This window comes from Nannobrachium achirus (assembly GCF_963921795.1).
Source record: "Nannobrachium achirus genome assembly, chromosome: 10".
In the NCBI taxonomy this organism is placed as follows: domain Eukaryota; kingdom Metazoa; phylum Chordata; class Actinopteri; order Myctophiformes; family Myctophidae; genus Nannobrachium; species Nannobrachium achirus.
The window spans coordinates 979,277-1,006,856 of NC_137819.1; the positions used below are offsets into that span (position 1 = coordinate 979,277).

General features: G+C 42.8%; 1 protein-coding gene across 1 annotated transcript; it reads right to left on the reverse strand.

The window, feature by feature from the left end:
• Window positions 1–1,261: 1,261 nt before the first annotated feature.
• On the reverse strand, window positions 1,262–26,361 carry crtap (cartilage associated protein). Its single transcript, XM_080735690.1, has 8 exons — window positions 25,999–26,361; window positions 24,877–25,051; window positions 21,285–21,434; window positions 16,850–17,021; window positions 14,089–14,217; window positions 11,143–11,288; window positions 8,556–8,639; window positions 1,262–4,281 (listed from the first exon to the last, which is right to left on the reverse strand). Exons 1-8 carry the CDS (start codon window positions 26,304–26,306, stop codon window positions 4,240–4,242), a joined length of 1,206 nt encoding a protein of 401 aa, XP_080591816.1. The 5' UTR covers window positions 26,307–26,361; the 3' UTR covers window positions 1,262–4,239.
• Between the last annotated feature and the right edge of the window lie 1,219 nt (window positions 26,362–27,580).

Sequence of the window (27,580 nt, forward strand, 5' to 3'; positions counted from 1 at the left end):
AGAACCAATGGAACATCGATGGATGGAAGGAACACTTTGACTTCAGTACACTCCCATGTCTGAAGCGTGACACTCGTCGATATGGTTGCTGGGCTGGTGGAATTCTGTGCATCATATTTTGCCATGGAACAATAGCAAATCCATCCTGTAAAAACACATCATACTAACTTGCATCATAATACACAATCACAATATGGTGCACTTTGAGGGAAATTATTATTTAATTTTGTGTGTGATTTTGTTATGTGATCTTATTTGTCACTTTTATTCATAAATAGCCTTGCTCATTTAAACACCCATTTTAAGTCCCCCTTTAAAGTTAAATGGGGGTGTGTACTTCTATTTATACTAGTATGTCTTTTGTTATAAACAAAACAAACTATTATGAAAAAAATAAAATTAAAGTGCTAGTAAAGACAAAATCGTCTTTGAAAAATGGCATTGATATTGATATTTCAAAGACAAGATGATCCTTAATGGTCAAAACAATACCAGAAATGAATTATACATTGAATTAGTTGATTTAGACCTACAGCACCTGTTTTTACTCCTAACAATGGCCAAGTTGTGGCCATGGTCTTCGGAATTACAAAATGACCTTGACCATGACCTTTCAAGGTCCAAATCACCCAAAATGGTCAAAACAATATCAGAAATGAATTCCCCGCACCCAAATTAGTCAGAATGAAGGTATTGCTTGTGCATATACACAAAAGTTGGATTTTCATTATAGCCGATGGCGGCCATATTTGATTTGGCCATTGCGCCATTCGTGCCACTATGGCGGACGAGCACCTCTGTGATTTTTCATGTCTAGGGACCCACTGACTCAGTTCAGGTGAGAAACTCCCCTCACACCAAATTGCGAACAGGAGTATAGGCCAGATACTGTATTAACTGGTCCCATCACAACATTTTCTCTCCTACACCGTGTCCCTCTCAGCTTTCCTATGGTCTGTCTCCTACACCGTCTCAGCTCGTAGCTTTCCTATTCCTACTGTCTGTCTCTCCTACACTTTCTCCCTACAAAACATTGCTATATATATTTGTGGGTCACAAACACATTTTTATGGGTCCCTTCCTTTTTTCCCCCTACATGTTGTTTTCAGTTATTTCAAAACATTTCCAAAAAACATTCCCCAAAAAAGTATTTTTTCCCCCCATGTATTTAAAACAACATTTTTGTTTCAATAATTTCATGAAGATTTTATAATTAAATTTGGCAGTTTATTTATTTTTTGGTTAAAAAAAAGGAGCACAGATCATGTAAATATAAGACAACATTTTTATAAAAAAAAAAAAACGAAACAAAAGAATCACAGTGGGATGTTGAAGACTCAAAACATTGAGACTGCCTCATCATCATCATCAAGTAGCCATTGAGCCCGATTGGTGCTTTGTGGAGAGCTTGGATGTCACAGGGGTGAAGTACCTGTCCACAACAACATGGAGTCTAGGCCAGGGGTCTTCAACAGGGGGCCTGGGACCCCTAGGGGGTCCTCAGAGTTACTACATGCCAGGGGGTCCTCCAAATCTTGTGTGATAGAAACTTTTTTCTTTAATATTAACCATTTGAACCCTAGTGTCCATATTCTGAGAACGTTTGCCAAAAAAGCTACAAGCTGCTTGTAGATCTGCTATTTTTGGCAGCAAGGTTTAGTATAGAGGGGAAAAAGAGCAGACTAAGTACAGAGTGAAAGGTCAAGTTTGTTAAGTGATGGTTCAAATGGTTAAATATCTGAAAATTGTCATGAATCCAAAATACACTGATGATTGTGCTGTCAAACAATGAAACTATATGGAATCTATGATAAGATTGTGGGGGTCCCTGCTTCATCTCTCTCTCAACTAAGGGGTCCTTGGCCTGAAAAGGTTGAAGACCCCTGGTCTAGGGGTTTGAATCCAACGCATCTGGTTTGGCTGCACGTCTGTACCAGTGTTTCTCAAACGTCTTTGTTTCGGGTCACCCCTGTAATTTACTTTTTCATCCACGGCATGCCTGAATTAGATTATTTTATAGACTAGACCAGGGGTCTTCAACGTTTTCGGGCCAAGGACCCCTTATAGTTGAGAGAGATGAAGCAGGGACCCCCACTACCTGTTCATAGATTCCACATAGTTTCATTGTTTGACAGCACAACCATCAGTGTATTTTGGATTCATGTCAATTTGTGTATTCAGATATTTAACCACTTGAACCGTCAATACTTAATAAACTTGACCTTTCACTCTGTACTTAGTCTGCTCTTTTTTCCCCACTACACCAAACCTCTTTGCCGAAAATAGCTGATCTACAAGCTCACAACGCCTCGCGCTAGATCTGCTATTTTTGTTCTCAGAATATGGACACTACGGTTCAAGTGGTTAATATAAAAAAGGACAAAAGTTTCTATCACTTAATGATTTGGAGGACCCCCTGTAGTAACTCTGGGGACCGCCTAGGGGTCCCGGACCCCCTGTTGAAGACCCCTGGACAAGAGGATCATTCATGTTGTCTCTAATGGGGATCCTTTGATAAACACAAACATATCACCTTAACATTTATGTCATATTATTACGGTACATAAATAAAATACGAAGGCTAAAACTCCCCTCCTATAGGATACAGCATGTCAATTCCACTTGAACCCCAGTATCCACATTCGCCAAAAACAGCCGATCCACAAGCTCACAACGTGTCGCAAACGCGACACATTGTGAACTTGTAGATCTGCTATTTTTGGCGTAAACATTCGGTGCAGGTCGAAAAAAAAAGGAACACACCAAATACAGTGCAACTCAGGTTCGTTTTTAGGGTTAAACTGAAGTGATGTTGTCGATCAACTCCAAAATGTCATCAAAGTATTCTGCATGGGGTACCTTCTGGAATTGCGTCAAGGCACCCTTGGGTGCCACAGCGCCCGCTTTGAAGAAGCCCTGGTCTATACGGAGCCAGGCGGGGGAGCGGAGGGCGATCTTTGTCACTGCACGCATTCCATTGGGCTGGCTGGGGGGCGGGGCCTGTCCGTGGAGGTGGTCAGTGTCGAGCAGGAGGAGTACAGGACGAAGGCGATATGTCCTCCCGGTGGGGGCTCCTCACTGGCAACGTGAACCAGCAGAGCAGGGGTCTTTAACGTTTTCAGGCCAAGGACCCCTTAGTTGAGAGAGAGATGAAGCAGGGACCCCCACAACCTTATCAGAGATTCCATAGTTTAATTGTTTGACAGCACGGTCATGTATTTTGGATTCATGTCAATTTGTGTTTTCAGATATTTAACCACTTGAACCGTCAATAGTTAATAAACTTGACCTTTCACTCTGTACTTAGTCTGCTCTTTTTCCCCTCTACAGCAAAACCTCTATTTTTTTACTTAAGTTCTCAGAATATGGACACAAGTGGGTCAAGTGGTTAATAATAAAAAAGAAGAAAGGTTTCTATCAAGATTTGGAGGACCCCCTGTAGTAACCCCTAGGGGTCCCGGACCCCCTGTTGTCAGGCTAGGTGGGTCTGCATCGTTTAAAGATTTTCATATTTGATATAGCCTGTTTCTGGAGAAGATTTAGTTAACCCATTTAGGCCTAGAATTATTGAATTGTTTAACTACCAAAAAATTGCAGATATACAACTGCGAGCTTGTAGATCTGCCATTTTTGAAAAAGTCGTGAAAATGTATGCAAATCTTTGAATATATGTATTTTTAAAGCATCTGCTATTTTTGGCTCAAGTTCTCCGAATATGGACGCTAGGGTTCAAGTGGTTAATATAAAAAAGGAGAAAAAAAGGTTTCTATCACTCAAAGATTTGAAGGACCCCCTGTAGTAACTCTGGGGACCCCCTAGGGGTCCTGGACCACCTGTTGAAGACCCCTGCCATGAACAATGAACCCAGGGGTATAGCGCCCGGTTAGCGGCACCGCAGCAGTGACATCAGACTTCGCCGGCGTTCCGCTGTCGCAATGACAATCAAACTACGATAAAAGACAACACAAAACTAAGAAAAGTCATTTCCTCCTCCAGTCACCACCACCACGTTTGTGCACCCTCTGCTGGCCGATGAGCGTAGTGCACGTAGTCACACAGGTAACAAAAATCTCCAACAAATATCAGGTAGAAAAAAAAAAGAAAAAGACAACAAAACAGTGAGCAGTCAAAGGTTCCTAAACACTGGCAAATAAATAGGAGGGGAGAAGGAGGGGAGGAGGGGTGTCGTTGGATCCTTTGTTTTTCAGTCTTTAGCCAGTGTGTTTGTGACGCTTTTCCTCAATCGTCCAGGAACTCATCGATGAACTCCACCACCTCCCCCTGTGGACGACACACACACACACACACACACACACACACACACACACACACACACACACACACACACACACACACACACACACACACACACACACACACACACACACACACACACACACACACACACACACACACACACACACACACACACAAAATGCATTACAGATTTGCGAGCCAATTATGCAACCAGTGACTGTGCACATTTCCCTTCCATCATCACTGATAAAGCTCAAAGTGCTTCATCATGGTAATGCCTTGACTGAAATCTTGGCGTCACGCTGCCATCGAGTGGCCAATTGCGGTAATGCGGCCTCTGAGCCAATGGAAGCAAGAGCTTTACCACAGTAAGCAGGGTAAAGCACAGACATATAAAGCTAGACGCCTCCTTCGGCTAGGGGGCGTATGCATTGAGCAACCAAGGGAATCTTCGTCGCTTCCGTGTTCATTGCTTCTGCGTGCGTCACACATACGGAAGACGGTAAGCCAATCAGAGGCAGGTAGGGGCTGGTCTTTACGTATGCAGCCTATAAGAACAGCTGAGCAGTGCAACATCGGAACTGGCTCTGTTGAATTGAATTGTGGTCCTTGGATAAGTCACGGAAAAGACACACTGTGATTGGCCAGTAGTCACTTTGACTGACAGCGTTCCCTTGGTTTTTTCAGGAAGTCCGGGCTAGAAATCGCTCCAATTAACTGCAGAGGCGAACGAGGCATCTAGCTTTTTATATCTGTGAGGTGATGCAACCGTATCGTATGCATAGAAAAAATAGTAATCTAGGACATGGGTCTTCAACAGGGGGTCCTCAGAGTTACTACAGGGGGTCCTCCAAATCTTTGAACGATAAATACTTTTTTTTCTCTTTTTTTATAATAACCACTTGAATGAGTCCATATTCTGAGACCTTTAGCCAAAAATAGCCGATCTACAAGCTCACAACGCCTCGCGCTGAGCTTGTAGATCTGCTATTTTTGGCAAAGAGCTTTGGTGTCGAGGGGAAAAAGAGCAGACTAAGTACAGAGTGAAAGTTCAAGTTAATAAACTTGACCTTTCATTATTGACGGTTCAAGTGGTTAAATATAGATCTGCTATTTTAGAATTTTGACCCGATTCTATAAATGTCTTTTGAATCCTTCTAAGGTTTTTTGAAAAACCTATGTTTCTATTTAAGTGGTTCTCAAACCTTTTCATGTGAAGGACCCCCAAAATTATATGTATTTGGCCACGGACCCCCCATCTCAAAATATTTAGTTCCAGGGACCACCCAGAAGCAAAATTTGAGTTACAAACGTTCGCTTTAAAAATACAGTACATAAATATATTCAAAGATTTCCACACATTTTCACGACTTTTTCCAAAAATAGCAGATCTACAAGCTCGCAGCGCGGCACTCGGTGCCGCGATGTGAGCTTGTAGATCTGCTATTTTTCAATAGCTACAGCATTCAATAATTCTAGGCCTAAACGGGTTAATGTCCTTAACTCCAGACAGAGCAGAGGTCATGAGAACAAACTGAGACTGTCACACTCTTACAGGAAGCAGGCAGCAGCACCGTTTAGATTCAGCTGATAACATGATAACATTCAGGAAGCATCTTGTGACATACACACCGAAATATTTCAACACGGATTTATAGGCCTGGGGCGGAATGGACATTTTGTTACCGTGATTACCGTCTTCCCATTTACCGCCGGTACTGCGGTAATTACCGCACCCCCGTATCTATTAATTAAGGTTCGGCGATAAGCCAAAATATTGCAATCATCTTCCCAAAAGTCGCCTCTCCACAGTGGAGAGGCGACACAGCCTGACTGCCCGAGTTATACTTCTCTGTACAGCACAGTCTGGCTTTCAAAGGAGCAGATCTACAAGCTCACAACACATCGCATCCGCGACGCGTTCTGAGCTTTTAGATCTGCACTGTCGGGTTACCATAGTAACGTAGGCTAGCTACTTGGGCTTTTCAGACACAAACAGCTGTGTGAACAAACCAGAAGAGGAAGGGTAGTCAGATCGTGTACAGTGATTCTGTAAACTCACGTCACGTCTCAACTCTCAAATCGCAGTGATTGAGTGCTGCTATATACAGGTTTTAGTTACAAGACTTGACAGAAAAGGTTATAAAATCGCCGACGCGCCGCTGGACGGGGCACAACGTGCGACGCGGTGGAAAAAGTAAAATAGTTTCATTTTCGGCTTTAGTCCACGCGGCCCGCGCTCCGCCAGTGATCCGTATGAATAAAAAAAGATATGCCACAACACAAGGTATGTATTAACATCCTTGTGTCGAGTGGATTACAGAGAAAGTTTATGCTACTCCGTCATAGAGTTGTGCTCCGTACTCTACTGTCCTGCACTGTGTGCAGGTCTGTTGAGTGACGTATGTGGCTTCCAACGTGTGGTACACGGCCCAGAGCAGAGCGGCATGGAGCGCATGCGGTCCTCGCTTCTCCCCCGTTTTAAAACTCGCTTGTTTTCCAATAAAAAATAGACCTTTTTTTTGTCTTTTTACCGCGGTAAGCACAATGACACCGCGGTAGACCTCGGTATACCGCGGTACGGCGGTACGGCGGTTACCGCCTCCAACCCTACACGGATACCAGGGCTGGGTATCGCCTATAACCTCACGATAGATAAGCATCACGATACAGAGGCCACGTTACGACATGTAGCTATAGCTATAGAGGGTATCTGCACATTTCTAGAGTGACAATTTAAGGACTTTTTAATACCTCTAAAATGTCAAATTAAACATTGGCCAAATTGTCAAATATTAGAGGCAGAAATTGTGAAAATAGCCGATCTACATGCTCACAGCGCCTTGAATACGAATAAAATATCAAAACATTTTTAGTCTTAAGCCTCGATCAGAGTCGGTACCGCGGTGGTAAGCTATCCACCGCGGTGTAGTGTGGTGTAGTCTTTTTGAGTCATAAAACTACAACGTTAATGCTCAAAAAGACTACACCGCACTATACCGCGGTGGATAGCTTACCACCGCGGTACCGACTAGTCTTTTGGGATTACCGTAGTCTTTTAGTCTTTGTCTTTTAGGATAGGTTTTTTAGGCTAAATATAACCACTGAACTACTGCCTGTTACTTGGTCAACATAAACCATACATAAAAGATGTATTTGGCTTTAATTTCATTGCAGTTACATACCAGTGTTAATTTGTACAACCATTAGTCTTAGGGCCGATTGCACCAAGAGGGATTAAATAAATCTTAGTTTAGGGTTAATCAAGGATTTGTTGATCTAGGATTCATTTTAATTTGAGTTGTGTTGCACCACTTACATTTAAGCATTGCTTAACAAATCTGTGATTAAACCCTTAACTTGTGATTAAAACTATAACCTCTGATTAATTCATGGATTAAATGTTTTTGAGTGTCCTCCATCTTGGATTTGCGATGTAAACAAACTGGAATAAACTATTCTCTTGAGCCTAATATAATTAGCGTTACTTTTTTATTTACTTCTGGGAGAATGTGGGCAGGTCTATGTTAAGACGGTCATAAGACGCTGACGCTCGCTAAAACAACAGATACACAAGCTCACAACGCGTCACTCCGTGGTGCGTAGTGGGGCACTGTGGTGGTGTTATAGATTTGCTCCCCTCGCACTACGTCGCTCATTCCTGGTTTCCCAAACAAGCAGAGAAGATTTTGCGGTGGCGGCGTGCACTTCTCACAGGAAGGAACCCCCTTTCATGTCAATGGCATGTTTACATTTAAACCACCTCACCTGCAGGTTTAATTAACACTGGCCTCTCGGTACGATACGATTATCTTCAAGGAATACAATGCGATTATTACCACATGGATCAATTGAGCACAGCCCCAACTGACACCTACCTCATCACAGCCCCAACTGACACCTAGGATCACGATTATGACATTTTACATGACGATTAACTGTCCCTCAAATAATTGCGATTAACGATCTAATTGCGTTTTTGTCGTTGACAATTACATTCCTGTTTGGCTTTTAGGCTTTGAAGTTGAACATGGTAACCTAAATATACAAAGAAATTCCTGACATATTTGACAACTTTATACTTAAAAAATAAAATTGATAGTGGAAATAGACAAATCTACAAGCTCACAGGAGCTTGTAGATCTGCTATTTCCACTATTTTCGAGTTTCTTTTTAAATATATGAACATTTGTCAACATGGAAACGATTATGCCGACTATGAAAAATAATCGCGATTATGTCAAATAATTGCGATTAGACGATTGCGTAATAATTGTGACAGGCCTACTGACACCTACCTCATCGTCGCTCACTAGGCGTTGTCTGGAGAACTCTAGCATCTCTAACTGCATGGTGGTCTGGTTGAAGTACCGCACTGCTTCCTGGAACGCCATTCATGTCCACAGAGAGGAGAGCACACAAGGACACACATATTATAGGTGCAGTTTAAGGTTACATTCATTCACAAAATCCTGTCATAGGTCTTCATGACACAATAAGCAATTCATGCCGTACTCTATACAGGGGTTTTCAAAATGGGTGACGGGGCACCCTGGGGTGACGGGGCACCCTGGGGTGCCGCGACGGCAGTCCAGGGGTGCCGCGAGATCATTTGATAATATTTGGAATTTATTTGGACACTTGAAAAAATATTTAGTATCATTTTAAACTTGAAGTACAAAGTTATTCTCAGCCATTTCTAACCAAAATGGCTATTATCTTATTGTTTTCCTCTCAATATAATCACTAAAATATCATCACTGTCAAGCAGAAACCTCTGTCGCACAAAACTAGTGAAAACAGCTGATCTACAAGCACACAACGCCTTGCGATGCGAGGCGTTGTTTTATAGATGATAAATACAAAACAAACGGTTTTGGACGTACAAGGTTTCCACCCGACAACGACGATATGCTATAAATAGGTGCTGGGAGTGAAAATTATATTAAAAAATTGAAAACATATTTATGGGGTGCCCTGAAACAAAAGTTTGTGAACCCCTGCTCAATGGGTATAAGTAATAGCCCCATATAGAACCTTCTGCTGCATACTGTTGTGCTCCGAGATGAGGTCCTACGGGAGTATCCCGTGCCTCCACGCCGAGGAATGCCTCCACGCCGAGGTTGTATCCAAAAAGTAACGGTAGTTCCACGCTCCCAGAGTATGATTTTCCATCCCACGGGACATAAAACATGCACTACGGCATGAAACAACCACTTAAATCGCTAGTTTTGTCTGTTTTCCCATGTTTTCCCATTCAACCGGAACTCCCAGTTCCCAGTTCCCAGTACTGCTTCTTAGACCTGATTTACACTGCCACCCAAATCTAGCCTGAATCAGATCTGTGTCACATCAAAAGTGGAATCCGATTTTTTTTTAAATAGTCTAAATGCAGACAGGTCACTTGCAGGTCACATGAAATCCGATTTTGAAAAACCACATCCAGAGGTGGTTTCAAATCCGATTCAAATCAGATTTCAGGACATCTGTCTCAGTCTGAAAGCAGTAACCACATCCACCCCATAGAGTTATACGCAAGTCACATGCAAGTCACATCAAACTGTCCAAATGTCACTTGCTGCGCGACCCAACCACGGTAACCAAAGCAGATTATGTCGCCGCAGGGCGGCTTTGGGCTGATGCTGTTAAAATCAGTCAGAACGCACAGATCCAATCTGGTCACTTGCAAATGCAGTGTGAAAAGTCGGGCCAAATGATCAGATTTGAGAACCAAATCGGTTTTGGGCTGGATTTGACTGCAGTGTAAATCCAGCCTTATTCTGCTACAAAGGGAAGGGAGCAGTACTGGCACCTGCCGCGGGGGGCTTTTCCAAATTTAATGAGACTAAATAAGCAATTTAAACCGTTTCCCAACGCCGTAGTGCATGTTTTATGTACCGTGGGATGGAAAATCCTACTCTGGGAGCACGGAACTACCTTTACTTTTTGGATACATTTTCTTGAAAAGGGTGATCTACCTCAGCGTGGAGGCATTCTACTCTAGCCCGGTGATATCCCTGTAGGACCTCATCTCGGAGCACAACAGTATGCAGCGGAGGGTGAGGTTCTATGGGGCTACCAAATAATTAAAAAAAAAATATAGTCTTCACTTATAATATCCCAGCTCTGAGATGGGATGTACAAGTGGTTGGTATTTAATAACCTTGGTCATAAAGGCTTCCTCTATGCTAATGTCAAAGGTGCAAGCTATCTCTAATACAGACACTTCTCTGAACATCATGTGGTGTATTGGCTGTGGAAGATTTAAAAATGTCTGGGTTATCACAGATATGTTTGTACACAGACTACAAACACAAACACACACACGTTTGTATCTGTGTTCCTGGAATTGTGGGGAACAAAACATGGCTAGGAAATTCTATCCATATTCACACACGACAGTCATTTTGATCTTATGTCAGACTCTGGGGGGGAGAAACCCCTCTGTAGTAAAAGGTGTGTCTAAAGCCCTTTTTCCACTGACATGGCCCAACACCACCCACTTGTGCCAGGTTTTCCACTACAAGGACCTGGGTAGAGAGGTGTGAAAGTGGTACAAACGGGGCCAAACAGGGCCAAACACTTCATAATGACTGATCACTCACTGACTTTTCATTTAGACCACCAGGATATAGTTGCAATACATGATAATAGATTATATTGTGTTATATTAATACATTCATACTTTATAGTGTATTACAATCACAGTTATAATCCATTAGAGTGTAATTTATAATTAGGATAGTTGTAATACAAATGTATATTGTGTTATAATCACAGTTAAAAGGGTCAATTTGTTTCTTACCAATAGGGATACTGGAATGGTGCGGTGTGGTGTTGTGTAGTGTGGTGCTAAGGCTGCAGTCATAAAGGGGCTTAACTGACCGCTCTGGGGAAGAAGTCTTGGTCCGTCAGTCCCCACTTCTCCCTGTGGAAGCGGTAGTACTGCACGTTGTTCTTCATCACCTCGTCGTTGGGGTCAAACAGCATGTAGCTGGCCACGCACGGCACGGCGTTCTTCAGGTCATCCACTGACGATCAGACACAAACCATGACAACATTGTCATTTATAAATGACGATTAGACACAAACCATGACAACATTGTCATTTATAAATGACGATTAGACACAAACCATGACAACATTGTCATTTATAAATGACGATTAGACACAAACCATGACAACATTGTCATTTATAAATGACGATTAGACACAAACCATGACAACATTGTCATTTATAAATGACGATTAGACACAAACCATGACAACATTGTCATTTATAAATGACGATTAGACACAAACCATGACAACATTGTCATTTATAAATGACGATCAGACACAAACCATGACAACATTGTCATTTATAAATGACGATCAGACACAAACCATGACAACATTGTCATTTATAAATGACGATCAGACACAAACCATGACAACATTGTCATTTATAAATGACGATCAGACACAAACCATGACAACATTGTCATTTATAAATGACGATCAGACACAAACCATGACAACATTGTCATTTATAAATGACGGGACCGTGCCAGTAGGGCTGTCACCATTATGACATTTTACATAACGATTGTTACCCAAATAATTGCGATTAACGATTTAACACATTGAATGCCCCTAGATGGCGCCAGAGTCATCCCCTCTGGCTGCCCAGGTCCACCACCATTCTATTGCACACGGCCCTGCTGCTGCGTCAGTGCATGCGTAATGACGTCACTTGGTCACATGACCGTAGTCAGGATGTTTAGTTCTTCCACCTAGTATGGGCCAGTGTAGGATTTAGCTATGGTTTGCCGATCTAATTTGGTCATGTGTCCAGCCACGCCCGGAGTTTTAGCCATAAAAAGAAACATCAGAGATAAAGGGCTTTAAAGATGGGGAAATGCATTGGAGTATATGGAGAAAAACGGCCGTGCGATGCTCTCAGCGTCCAATGGATACAATGGATGATTGGGCTACATCCCGGCGTAGCCCCGACCTTACGGTGAGATTTAATGTTGTTACTGTAAATACAGTAAACGCGGCAAATGCGTCGTGGTCCTCCAGCGACATCAAAGAGTTTGACGCGTGGGCAACCGCTGAGTTAATTGTTTTTTTGTCGTTGACAATCACATTTCTGTTTGGCTTTTAGGCTTTGAAGTTGCACATGGCAGATATGACACATAACCTAAATACCCAAAGAAATTAAGGACATATTTGACAATTTTACACTTTAAAAAGAACATTGATAGTGAAAATAGCCGATCTACAAGCTCACAACGCATCGCGACACGGGGGGGGGGGGGGTAGGGGTCCTCCGAAAAAAAAAATGTGTTTTTTTTTCTTTTTTTCAAAAAGATTTTTTTTGCCCCAAAAAATGTAGTAGCCATGATCGCAATCGCGAAATTCCATGTTTAACCCCCATACCAACCCCATCTTTCAAACATGGCAGCCATGTTTGTTTACATTTCAAGAAAACATAATGGCTGCTAGTTCATGAATGCCTGAACGGATTTCCATTCGGATTTTTTTGTGTGAAAGCTGTGAACAGTGTGCACACACGTGGTGCATGATCTAGGCATGGGCGTGCATGATCCGTGCACTATGAATTACATGGAAGTCAATGGAGAGGGAGGTGGTGTGGAACTTGGAAGCCATTTTGAAAAGACCATGAATGAGTTAATTTAATGATGAAATTTTAAAGTATTGCAATCCAAATAAAGTGATATTTGTGTTTAGTTACAGTACATTTTGTTTTATTATGGTAATAACATTGAGCTTCTGCTCTGCTGGCCGCACTGCATGTAGCTACTCTGAAAGCTTAGTGCAGTCTAAAGCCCGCCCACTCTATGTATCCGGTACTTTCCACACACATAGGCTACACACATGCACACACACACCTCACTTCTGTATCCGCTTTAGACCCTTCCAATGAGCCAATGAGGATACACAGTCAGATTATGCACGGGCCGGTCCGGAGGTGAGGTCACGGTGTGGTCAGGTGGACCGGAGGTGGAATTTTTGCGCGCGCACGAGGGCCTCTTTATTTCTCCTTGGCCAGGGGCCTCATGTCATATAAATCCGGGCCTGCGTATCTAGGTATTGAAAACCTCAAGGGGTGCGTCCATGACGTGTGTAGCATGCGACCACCTAAACTTATGATTTCCAATGCTAGCACTTTTGACTCACAGATGAAGTATATTAAAGTATATTGTAGATAGTGTATCAAGATGACAGATACAACTCATGGGAAACTTTATTAGAACACAAAAAAAATGCTATGGCCTCAGTAGTCAACCACTGAAATTATGATATTTCACGATGCCTCTCACCACTTTATCCATGGCGCTTTAGAGATATTGTGCACACATTCACACACACATTCATACAACAAGAATCAAGAATGAAACACAGGCGTGTGAGGACCAGTGGTGGAAAAAGTACTCACATTTTGTACTTACACTGTAGATGTACTCGTTACAAGAATTCAAAATGTACTTGAGTAAAACTATGAAAGTATTGGCATCAAAATGTAAAAGTACAAAGTGTTTGAAAATAGCAGATCTACAAGCTCACAACGCTGCTATTTTCAAATAGCCTAGTATAAAATAGGGCTAAAGTGGTTTAAAGTATGTTTTATAATATATTCATTTATATCTGTAAAGTAACTAAAGTTTTCAAATAAATGTAGTGCAGTAAAAGAACAATATTTGCCTCTGAGATGTAGTGGAGTAGAAGCAAACGTACTGAAAACTGGAAATACTCAAGTAAAGTACAAATACCTCAACATAAGTACAGTACTTAAGTAAATGTACTTAGTTACTTTACACTCACTTTTGTAATAGGCGAACTGCAGGTAGTGGTACATGGTGGCCACAAACTTCTCCACCACGAAGCCTCCCACCACCGGGGTCAGGTCACTCTCACACCTCACCTTCCTCTCCAGCACCTCGATGTAGTGGTCTGCAGCGCACGGGGGACACACAGAACATGGGATAAAGCTGCTTCAAATCTCATGACTGAAACCTTTTATGTTTATTAGAATCATGTTTAACCCATTTAGGCCTAGAAGTATTGAATGCTTTAGCTATTGAAAAATAGCAGATATACAAGCTCACAGCGCGGCACCGCGCTGTGAGCTTGTAGATCTGCTATTTTTGAAAAAGTCGTGAAAATGTGTGCAAATCTTTGAATATATGTATTTTCAAAGCGAACGTTTTGTAACTCAAATTTTGCTTCTGGGGGGTCCCTGGAACTAAATATGTTGAATGGGGGTCCGTGGCCAAATAAATATCAGTTTGGGGGTCCTTCACATGAAAAAGTTTGAGAACCACTGACATAGTAGTCTCTCAAGAACAGACTAACTGAGCTCCAGTTAAGTGAAAAGGACCTTTTCTTTGACGATGGCTGGTCAGATTGCAGACATAGAAACATAGGTTTTTCAAAAGACACTTATAGAATCGGGTCAAAATTCTAATTTTCACAATTTTTCAAAAATAGCAGACCTACAAGCTCGCAGCGCGGCACTCAGTGCCGCGCTGTGAGCTTGTATATCTGCTATTTTTCAATAGTTAAAGCATAAAATAATGATACACAATATAGTGTACCCGTTCTGAATGGGTTGAAATCTCATGACTGAAACGTTTTATGTTTATTAGAATCATGTTTAAGTAATCGTCATTCCAAACTAAACCTATGTTTCCTGCTGTTCTACATGCATGCAACCAGTTGAAGAAGTCGATTTAAACTTTGCTTTTATGAAAATCTCCCGAGACCATTAGGGTTTTTATGGAAGATGTTTCTGTACATGTATTCTATACGCAGTGATGTTGCTAGGTTTTCAATGTAAGAGAGGGGTCTTTTGGATGGGTCCCACGGACATTTTACGAGTCCCACATAGTCATTATAAAATGTGTCATTTTTGACCAAGTGCAGCATTTAACTCGTGTTTCATCTTATATGGTTATTATTATGGTTATATGGTTATATTCATGTAGAAAGTGTGTCTGAACTGTTTTAAACCTTTACCTTGTTTTATATTACACAATACATACAAATAAAATTAACGAAACAATCTAAACAGACAATTTAGGCTTGCTATTTTCTGTTGCCCAGCAGCAAGCTTCAACATTGGTGGCATTTTACACCACTATAACAACAATCACAGTTTATTTTTGGAGCTGTGTGGAACACAAGCTACCCTATACGTGGCCGTGTGTGTAGGTATGTTTGTGTGTGGGTGGGTGTGTGGGTGGGTCTGTATGTAGCCTCAAGAATGTGGTGTAGTACCTTTTATGGCCACACATGTTAAGGGAGGGGCGCTGTTTTCAACTGCAATACACACACACACACACACACACACACACACACACACACACACACACACACACACACACACACACACACACACACACACACACACACACACACACACACACACACACACACACACACACACACACACACACACACACACACACACACAGCTCCACTTCGAACAGAGGTTCGATTTTAATTTAAAGGACAACTTTAGTTTTTTACAACAAGGGTTCATATTTTAGATTGTAATTAAATAATATAAAAGATGAGTGTTAAAATTATTTAATTTACTTCTTTCTATTGTTTTAGTCTGTCTTATTTCAGTGGTTTGGGGCATGCGTACAAGTGGCTAAATATGTCATTTTACACAGAATAAGCCCATTCCCAAGATACAACGCAACCTTTAATGGTTGGATGTGACTTATGATGGCTAGAAGTGTTACTGTAAATAGCTATAAAGAAACTGCTGGCTTATTGTGTCTAAAAAGACATATTTAGCCACTTGTAGGCATGCCCCCATGCGCACGCATGCCCCACATTTTAGCACAGTAAACGCGATAAAACAATAGAACAAAGCAAATGAAAACATTTTAACACTCACTTTTTCTTTTCTCTAATTACAATCTATGAACCCTTGTTGTAAAAAAACAAAGTTGTCCTTTAAGGAGACTGCGCTAGTTTCAGCACTCAAGTCGGGAATCGAACCGGCAACGCCGCCAGGCATCCATGCCTATGTGGCAATGCCTAAGTGGTATGCACCTGGACCAGTAGGCCAGCGGGAGCTCCTCTACACAGATTTTAATTTTAATAACGTAGGGTAAAGTAGGATACCTTCCCCAATGAACAATGGTGGTGTCTGTGGACTTTTTAAATGTTTTTACCGCGACGTGGCGCAAATTATTTTTAACTTGGACTTGGACGTGAATGTGTATCTGGTGACGTGAATGCGTATCTGACGCAGGACAAGGACCACCCAACATCACTGTATACGTGTATTCTATTCTGCCAACACTCTTTAATCTTAAAATAACATAACCAAAAATAGCCGATTTACAAGCTCACGACACGTCACAGCGTGACGTGTCGTGAGCTTGTAGATTGGCTATTTTGGGTGTGCGACATGCTTCCATAGAAGACATGCTGGGTTCCATGGAATCCAAACGACTCAATCAGTCGTGACGACTGAGAACTTTACACCACGAGTTGATCTCAGAGAAGACTTGTTTTTATTCCATCTTTTAGTGGACAAAAAGATGGGGACAGCAGACAGACTGACCGGCGATAGACGGGTAGAAGTCTTTGAAGTCCTTGACGTCCCGTGCGCCCTCCGAAGCGGCCAGACATTCGTCGTAAACTTTGAAGAAGTCTCGCAGTGCCAGCTCCATGTCGGCCACCGAGGTGCGGTAGTTACCTCCGTTGTACGCCCGCACCGAGCGCACAAACAGAGTCTGGAACACAACAACAGAAAAGGTTAAAGTCGATAACCTTTTTTTCCCCTTTAAGGGCATTCACGAATAGTGGTTTTTAGTATTCGAACTATTCAACCTCAAAGTATTCGAATAGTCGAATATTCGAAAGGACTGGCCAAACTGTCAAAAAAAGCAAGAGGCAAACATTGTGAAAATATCCGATCTACATGCTCACAACGCCTCGCAACGCGAGGCGTTGTGAGCATGTAGATCGGCTATTTTCACAGTATTTATCTGTGGAACATACCTACAATTCACCGTTTGTCAGCCTTCTGATTGGTCCCTGAGACTCCCTGACTGGCCAACCAGAAAAAATCATTCACTTTTTGCTATCGGGGGTGGAGTTTGTGCAGTGGAGAATGTTGCTTTAGGCTTTCAACAACGGTCCGCTCTGCGCGACACGGCGTGCGTGCAGTACGGCCGCGCGAGGTGATAGCGATTTCGCTCATTATAATGAATAAGCTTCAACAGACTAGTTCACATGGACCTTATCAATGTAACTAAAGGCCACTTTTAACCAAACAGATTCGTGGCCGAATCGGCGGCGGATAGCGGCGGAAAGCGTCTGTTGCCGACGGGAGCTCATCGGTAGGTTTTCGGCAGCGGGTCGGGAACGCTATCGACCAGTATCGACGGAAAACTGGAAGACTGGACTTGCTCAGTTTTGTAGAGTCGCCCCCTGGACGTCGGTGAATTGTAGCGAGTTGTAATGGACCATTAGTTTGCTACTGCTGCAGCAAAACCAAGCCTAAATAAGCCAGAGACATTTTCCCGTTGCACATTTTAACTAAATAGCATATTCACAATCTCAACTCTCAATTTCCTATACTAATCAACTTCAAGGCAACGCTAGTAATAGTGATGTGTGTTGTTTTGGTGTGAGGAGAAGTAAACAGCGGACAGGAAGCATCTCCGCTTCTGCACCCCGGTTGCCAGATTCTGTGAGTTAAACAAGCGACCAGGTCTATGAAAACAAGGCCTAAAGAAGCATCCAGTTTCAACTATTGAGCTCTATTACATTAGCTATTTTCTAAAAGAATGTTGAAAGCAAGGCCAAATAAGAAACTGCAATTCAGAAACATGCCCAAACAAAAGTAACCCACAACTAGCAACATTATAGGAAAACAGGATCAAAGTCGCTTGTAACGAGCCGATATGGCAACACAGTGCGCATGCGCAAAACTGTACAGTAATTACAGTCGGCATACAGTCGGCTGGAAAATTCAATGTGCTTAGTTTTTTGCAGTTATTTGCAGTTCTTTGCAGTCTGTGAACAGTTTGAACAAGTCTCCTGTAGTATTTTCGGTGTGGAGGCACCTTAAGAGTTACGATTGGGTACATATATTTTAAATGGGCAGAATTACGAAAGCCAGCCTATTATGTGAGTAGAACTATAATCTGGTTGTCATTTTCCTACCCAAGATGCACTGCGCTTTCTCTTTCTATTACTCTCCTCTCTCTGATCCAGAGGATTAAACTAATTAAAACATATTTTCGGGGGAAAACTACTGTTTTGCTATGCAACTACTGTACTTTTTTCTCCCCTTTTTATTAATATCACGTAGATGTGTTTTTTTTTGGTACTTTATATAGCTGTAATGAGGCTATGAACAATATTTTTTCCCCATCCACTTCCACTATAAAAGAATCTGCAATGGTGATTCTGTCCCACTGGGATTAAACAATTAAAACATATATTATTGTAATGTAACTACTGTACCTTTGTCTTCCCTTTTTATTAATATCACCTAGATGTTTTTCCTTTGGTACTTTAAATTGCAATAACTAGAGGTTCGCGGCCCTTCGGGCCGCTCACATCTAGAGATCGCACCTGCTTCGCAGGCGCTCACAGCTACGTTGCAGCAGTGATCCACCCACATCCATCCATCCATCCATCCATCCATCCACACACACATCCATCTATCCATCCATCCATCCACATCCATCCATCCATCCATCCACATCCATCCATCCACATCCATCCATCCATCCATCCACATCCATCCATCCATCCATCCACATCCATCCATCCATGCATCCATCCATCCATCCACATACATGCATCCATCCACATCCATCCATCCATCCACATCCATCCATCCATCCATCCATCCCTGCATCCATCCATCCATCCACATCCATCCATCCATCCATCCATCCATATCTATCCATCCATCCATCCATCCATCCATCCACATCCATCCATCCATCCATCCATCCATCCATCCACATCCATCCACCCATCCACATCCATCCATCCGTCCATCCACATCCATCCATCCATCCACATCCATCCATCCATCCATTCACATCCATCCATCCATCCATCCATCCATCCATCCACATCCATCCATCCATCCATCCATCCATCCACTTACTGTACTGTACTTTACTGTACTCTACTGTACCTTACTGTACTGTACTGTACTTTACTGTACTCTACTGTACCTTACTGTACTGTACTTTAAAGTACTCTACTGTACCTTACTATACTGTACTTTAATGTACTCTACTGTACCTTACTATACCTTACTGTACTGTACTTTAATGCACTCTACTGTACTCTACTTTACCTTACTGTACTGTACTTTAATGTACTCTACTTTACCTTACTCTACTGTACCTTACTATACCTTACTGTACTGTACTTTAATGTACTCTACTGTACTCTACTTTACCTTACTGTACTGTACTTTAATGTACTCTACTGTACTCTACTTTACCTTACTGTACTGTACTTTAATGTACTCTACTGTACTCTACTTTACCTTACTGTACTTTGCTGTACTCTACTGTACTCTACTTTACCTTACTGTACTTTGCTGTACTCTACTGTACCTGACTGTACCGTATTGTACTGTACTTTGCTGTACTCTACTGTACCTGACTGTACCGTATTGTACTGTACTCTACTTTACCTTACTGTACTTTGCTTTACTCTACTGTACCTGACTGTACCGTATTGTACTGTACTTTGCTGTACTCTACTGTACCTTGCTGTACCGTATTGTACTGTACTTTGCTGTACTCTACTGTACCTTGCTGTACCGTATTGTACTGTACTTTGCTGTACTCTACTGTACTTTGCTGTACCGTATTGTACTGTACTATGCTGTACCTTGCTGTACTGTATCTTACTGTACTACCTTACTGTACTGTACTTTAATGTACTCTACTGTACCTAACTGTACTGTACTTTAATGTACTCTACTGTACCTTACTGTACTGTACTTTAATGTACTCTACTGTACCTTACTGTACTGTACTTTAATGTACTCTACTGTACCTTACTGTACTGTACTTTAATGTACTCTACTGTACCTTACTATACCTTACTGTACTTTAATGTACTCTACTGTACCTTACTGTACTGTACTTTAATGTACTCTACTGTACTCTACTTTACCTTACTGTACTGTACTTTAATGTACTCTACTGTACTCTACTTTACCTGACTGTACTTTGCTGTACTCTACTGTACTCTACTTTACCTTACTGTACTTTGCTGTACTCTACTGTACCTGACTGTACCGTATTGTATCTTACTTCTCTCTCTCTCTTCTCTCTCTCTCCTCTCTCTCTCTCTCTCTAACCCCCCCCTTCCCTCTTGAAACCCGATACGTTTGTGATGAGGATGACAAATTCACTCTACAGAGGATTGCGCAATAGGTATTGCGAAATAAGCATACAAACACAAACTGTACGGTAAATATGCATTTTGAAAAGATGACACTAAGTGGATTACCTTCAGCATAGCATGCAGTATATATTTCTGTAATAATGGTGACTTCAAACACGACCGAATGTGGGGAACCGCAGAACAAAATCTGTCTTTGGCCGTTGTGAGTTGGTGTTGCTGAGATGAGGCAATGAAAATACCCTCTCCCCCCATTCACTGCCACTATAAAAACAATCCGCCCAGGGTCATCTGTACCACCATAGTAACAGGGCAGAATGGGGCGGGATTTGCAAATGAGAGAATTACAAGTGCTTTTCAGGGTGGGGGTCCCCTGTTCAAATATGTTTATTTTGGGGGTCACAGCCTAAAAAGGCTTGAGAACCCCTGGTATAGAGCATTAACAAATTCATCCACCAGGGGCACTGTCAACTCATTCTTATGACTTCCTATCTAGCCAAGTTTCGGTGAACAAAGTCGAATAGTTACTTTGATATTTGAATATTCGAATATTTGGTGAATGCCCTACAAGGCACCCATGTTGAGAAACCATGCTTTAGTTTTACCTCGTAGGACTTGGTCTCCAGGTCTTTCAGGTGGTCTTCAGCTCCAGGCAGACTCTTGTAGTAGGCCATGTTCCTCTGCATCATCTCATCGTCTGGGTGTTTGAGCAGGAAGGTGTGGGCCGCGGACACCGCCTTGGCCAGGTTGTCAGACTGGATGGATGGACACACATTCACATTATTATTGAAGTGAATCCTAAAGAGGGATTTAAAAGGATGGTAAAACAGTATATAACAATTTTTCATGAGCATGGATACTTAGGGTCGATCCATACCGTTATAAGGAGCCTAACTAAGTTCGGTTCGGCCCTAGGCGAACCCAAATATGGTTCGCATCCCCCGGTTCGGGGGGGCGTCAACCTACTAAATTCGGCTCTACGGTGCTGACGAAATGTTGTGACCTCCCGACTTCATTTCGGTACTCAGCGGTGTCTGCTCATTCATTCAGCCCGGCTTCACGTTCATATTCTCGGCTGTGAATCCAAGGAAACAGCGGTCGTTGGGAGGGAGACACGCCGACTTCCAAATGCTTGTGTGGCCGTCTTTTGGGCATCGCAGAGCGGACACAAGTCAGCCTGGCTCTGGCTGGAGACGAAGAGTGGTGGACTGGGAGGCGCGCGCGCGACACACACACACACACACACACACACACACACACACACACACACACACACACACACACACACACACACACACACACACACACACACACACACACACACACACACACACACACACACACACACACACACACACACACACACACACACACACACACACACACACACACACACACACACACACACGCCTTTGCTGCGTGTATCGCTGCTAACGCGTCGCCGACCGTTTTAAAGAGAAAAGAAGAGCTTAAACACAACTTTGCTAATTGCTAGTGTTCCGTGTTGATATGTTTTCCTTTTCCACGACGAGTTGTGACTGCGTGATGACATGCATGCAGCAAGGGACTGAAGGGAGGCGGCACGTCTATAATGTGAGCTTGTAGATTAAATGTTTTTTGACAGAGCTCGAGCCGAGCGTTTGTGAGTGTGAGTGAGAGAGAAAAGACCCGCTGGTGCAGCTGCCTGCTGGAGCTGCTACTCACTGGACCTCCAGTCATTCAGTGTGCAGCGCGAGGGAAGGCAAATATGTATCCGCCATGCAATGCTCATTCATCGGCCACAAACGTCGTCATGCCACGGACCTCCAATATTTACAAGCGACTTGGGCACTAACCGTTAAGAAAGTATGGATGAAATCACCCCCGAACCTAAATAATTTCGGGTCGGGGCGTCCTCCCGAACCGAAATTAGTCGGCTCCTTATAACGGTATGAAACGACCCTTAGTCTGCTGTTGCATTGTCTGCTTTGTTTCAGCTTTGTTCTGGGCAACTTGCAATTCCCTCATCTGATCTATAATTAGATATTATTAATAATAAAAAATAAAATAAAATAAAAAACCCTATCATGAAATTTACAAGGAATACTGTGAATTAATTTTCAAAATTGTACTTCTTAACTTTTGTAAGTGAACTATTGTCTGTCTTGTCATATCTGTTGTATTGTATGCTGTATGTTGTTGTACATGATGTGTGTACTGTACTGTATGTGATGACGGACCCCAGGAAGAATAGCCATGCTTAGGCAAGTGCTAATGGGGATCCATAATAAATTAAAGTACATCATCGTCAATACAAGATGACATAACCAAACAGTACAAATGCAGCGGTATTAAAAGTGGGTTCGGGGACCCCCAGAGTCAGGGGCCCTTGAAGTGAGGGGGTTTGTTCCCCAGCAAAATTAGCAGCAGTTTAGTTTCACTGGAATTCACTTCACCTGAAATTCTTACAACCCTTACACAAAAAAAGGACACTTAAGGTGTCTACACACCAAACAGCCTACAGGAGACTACTTCTGACTGTACACAGACTGCAAAGAACTGCAAAGAACTGCAAAAAACTAAGCACTTTTATTTTTTCAGACGACGCCGACTGTAGTTACTGTATGGCAGTGGTGCCAGGTCTGCTCGTTATAAGCAACGTTGATCCTGTTTTCCTATAATGTTGCTAGTTGTGAGTTGCTTTTGTTTGGGCTTGTTTCTGAAGTGTAGTTGCTTATTTGGCCTTGCTTTCAACATTATTTTATAAAATAACTAATGTAATAGAGCTCAGAGGTGAAACTGGTCGCTGCTTTTGGGCTTATTTTCATAGACCTGGTCGCTTATTTCACTCACAGAATCTGGCAACCATACCGGAGCCACTGTGTGTTCTCCGTGCAGAGGAGAAGGGGGAAAAAAAGAACAACAACAACACGGGGAGCTGCTGCACTATTTACTAGCTTTGCTTTGGATCAGATTGGAATAGGAACTGAGAGTTGTGATATGGTTGTGAATATGGTATTTAGTAAAAATATGCGACGGGAAAATGTCTCTGGCTTATTTTGGCTTGGTTTTGCAACAGTAGCAAACTATTCTACAACTCCCTCAATCTTACCGACGGCCAGGGGCAACTGTACAAAACTGAGCAAGTCCAGTTTTCCAGTTTTCGGTCGATAACGTTCCCGACCCGCTGCCGAAAACCTGACGATGAGCTCCCGTTCGGCAAACGACGCTATCCGCCGCCTTCCGCCGCCGAATCGTCGCCGAATCTGTGCGGTTAAAAGTGGCCTTTAGACTATTAGATTACATCCTAAACATATTTTGATATCAGGGTTCATCATAGGACATCATTATTTGAAATGCAAATTAATACAAGGCCGAGTGAAATGTGGGGAAAACACTTGTTTTGTCCTCAAATGACCCTCAGAAACAACGTTGAAAGGACAGGACAGCACAGGCCCCCCATTATGCATCCGTGGCATGTGGGTGATGACGTCATATCCCAGCCATAAAGTTACATTACTGAACAGTGATATATGCTTATTGCTTGCGACCCCAATGGAAACAAGCCTTAGTGATTGCTTGGGTTTAAATCCTCTTAGCAGATCGTTTATTGAACTGTATTGTAGGCTACTTTACTGTGCTTTTTTTTCTGCAAACTGCCAATAAAGTATTCAATCAATCAAAAACCCTTGTTGTACACACATAATCCATGAGGCAACATTTTCCCCTCACAATAACATGCAGGGACGTGCAGAGAATGTTAAAGGCAGGGGCTGAAATCTCTAAAACGGCCTTTTGGTGAAAACATTGAAAATAGCAGACCTCCAAGCTCACAACGTTGTGAGCTTGGAGGTCGGCTATTTTTCGGTACATGATACCACACTGAACGAAGCATAATCACGTGTATACTGCAGATGTGGCGAAACGGCATGGATTTCTACAAAGAGAGGGCAATTCTTTCAACATAAGATGCTGCGTTCAAGTTCGGGAGAGTTTGGACAAGGCAATTATCTTGAATGCCGCCTTCAGGTAGGGCATTTGCATTTCTTTTCACCATAGTATAAACTGCATTCATGGTCTGGAGAGGGCACTTTTTACAGACAGCTAAAAAGGGCAGGGGTTCAAGCCCCCTTTGATGTCTATATGTGCACATGCCTGATAACATGCATGTATGCATAAACAATTGAACAACAGTGTGGTGTCTCCTCTAGCTCTCACTTTGAAGTAGGCGTACTGCAGGAAGCGGTATGGCTCTCGCCTCTCGAACTCCTCCACGGTGTCCCTGGAGGGCAGGCTCTGCCTGAAGGCGGGCAGCCCCCCCTTGCAGCGCTTCAGGCACTGGGCGCGCTTCATCACGTTGCCGAACACCCGCAGCTCCGGGAACTCCTGGAACCTTAAGTCAGAGAGAGATCGGGAGATAAGCGACCGCCAGGTCGCATACACAAAGGTAGAAGGCAATGGTGGCCAATCAGGAGGGAATATGGGAAATGGGACAGAACTATGTTGATGACTTGACTCTAGAGATACTGTGTACCGCGGCGCCTTGTGTGATTTTAGGGCAAAATATGTAGGAGCAGTGTCCAAAATGTGTTTTGCAAGAATCTGCCTCATGGTTGCGCTAGAAGAGGGCCATGGGTTTGGCAGCCAAGGAGTGTGTTTGTGCAAAGTTTGGCATGGATAGGGGCAACGGTGGCGGAGATATGAGTAGGGCAAAAGTGTGATGAGACGTGATGGACAGACAGAATGACTGACTGACAGCCGGTGGAGGTTTTGATAGTAACTGCAAATTGACGGTTGCAATTAATAAAATCTGTGAAAAATTCCTTACCAAGAAATGTCTTCACCAATGTGTTTGTAAAGGTGTCTACTCGTAACACATTTAACAACAAGTTTGAAATTCAAAATCCCTAGGAGAATTTTTGACAGCTGTTGAAAGTTGGGGTCCCATTCACTTACTATACACTATACAGGAAAAAAATACACCCCAAAAATCTGCTTTAAGTAGGATGCGAGGGGTCAAACTAGTTTTTTTTTCATGATTCTGAATCGATTGCAAGCATTTGTTTTGCACAAAAAACATTCATTGGGCTAAAAACTAAAATTGGGCAAAAAGTTTTGTGGGACCATTTTAAGCCCAAGGATTTTATTTATTTATTTTTTTGTGCAAAAAAAAAAAAATGCTTGCAATGGATTCAGAATCATTAAAAACCCATAGTTTGACCGATCACATGTGTTACAAGACACCTTTACAAACACACTGGTGAAGACATTTCTTGGTATTGGAATGTATTCTCCCAGACTCGACATTATTCCGACACTATTCCCTGACTACCTCGGTACCTCTGCTCGTCGTCCAGGCGCAGCGAGCTGCAGTTGAGGTTGCAGAAGGCCTCCGAGTCCCGCAGCAGGCGGTAGAGGCGCAGGGACACCTCCAGGTACTCCACTGTCTCCTTCCACTTCTCGCCGGTGTACTGGTCCAGCGCGTACTTGTAGGCCGAGTCCAGCGGCATCAGCTCGTGCCTGGGGAAGCTGCGGAAGCTGTACTTCTCGTACTGGCCGCGGGCCGGGCCGGGGAACAGGCAGAGGAACGTTAACAACCCCGCTATGGAGGAGAGGAACCGCCGAGGAGATGTTGTGGTGGTGGCCATCTTTCTTCTTCTCGCCGTGGTGGCTAAAGTTAGAAAGCTACGTCCCCAACTTTGTGTGCGCGTCAGTGGCTGGTGGTGGGTCTCTCTCCTAAGCACCGCCTCAACTTGCACCACGTATCCGGACACATCACACCCTGCCCCCGGCTCACTGGGCTGGGGAGGGTCGGTGAGGGTGGGTGGGTCTGGTGGTGCTACTGGAGCTGCTGCTCCTCCAGTGGCGTCAGTTCAGAAAAAGGTAAGGTATGGCAACATGACTGGTGTCTTGCACGCGCGCCTTCAAGACACCAGTCATGTTGCCATACCTTTGCAACAGGAATGACACATTTATTTTAAGAAGTTCTATTTTCCCCCCCAAAAAATGCTATGGTTTCTTGGGCTGGATATGGCACAGTTGTTCAAGTGCGGCTAAACTTGGCATAATATAGTAAACGTGCCACAACAAATTTTGCACCTGTGCAGCTGGCGGAACCTGGGAATATACACTATTCTGTCAAGATGGGGAGAATAAAAGAAGAATAAAGAATATAATATTCTATTTGTCTGTCATTCAATGTTATATGAGATACTTCAATGGTTTCCAGTGGAAATAAGCTTAGTCTTTTCATGGATCTCCTTTTAGTAGACCTTGTACCAGTGAACTGTACCGTCATGAAACTGTACCTTTTCCTATGCAAACTTCTAATAAAGTCTTCAATCAATCAAAACCTTGTTAAAGTGACCATTTTGTTAAATTTTGCATTTGTAGTTATTTTAATGTAATTTAACAACAGACAGATAGAAAAAGAGACATTCATGGATTTATATTTTAAAGTAACTTCTCCCCCCTGGACCCAGGCTATGGCAGCTGCATACCCCATGCCACACCCAATTGACGCCCCTGTGCTCCTCCCACTGAAATCACTGTTGTTCTACTGCTGGCTCCTGGATGATGGGATGAAGCTGCAGTGTCATGTTACACTGTTCTACTGCTGTCTGTCTGGATGGGATGAGCTCAGTCTCATGTAACATGATCATGTTACACTGGCTGGAAGTGGAAATGATTCACCAGTTGTAGACAGAACATAGAAGGTAGTTTGAGTCCCCCCCCTCCCCTGATATTAGGATATTGAATGATTGAAGTATTTATTAGAAGTTCTTGCATAGGAAAGGGTACAGTTTCATGACAATACAACTGTATTGTCATGAAACTGTACCCTTTCACTGATACAAGCCAAGGTCAACTAAAAAGAAACTCCGATAAGGCAAGGCTTGTTTCCATTGAGATCCTTCTCTTT

Bases quoted from the DNA above. Each gene is read 5' to 3' on its own strand.
- crtap (XM_080735690.1), bottom strand. From the start codon at position 26,306: ATGGCCACCACCACAACATCTCCTCGGCGGTTCCTCTCCTCCATAGCG. The intron at 25,052-25,998 runs GTACCGAGGTAG...CTCTGACTTAAG, and splicing joins CGCCTGGACGACGAGCAGAG to GTTCCAGGAGTTCCCGGAGC. The intron at 4,282-8,555 runs GTAGGTGTCAGT...TGTCGTCCACAG, and splicing joins GCCTAGTGAGCGACGATGAG to GGGGAGGTGGTGGAGTTCAT.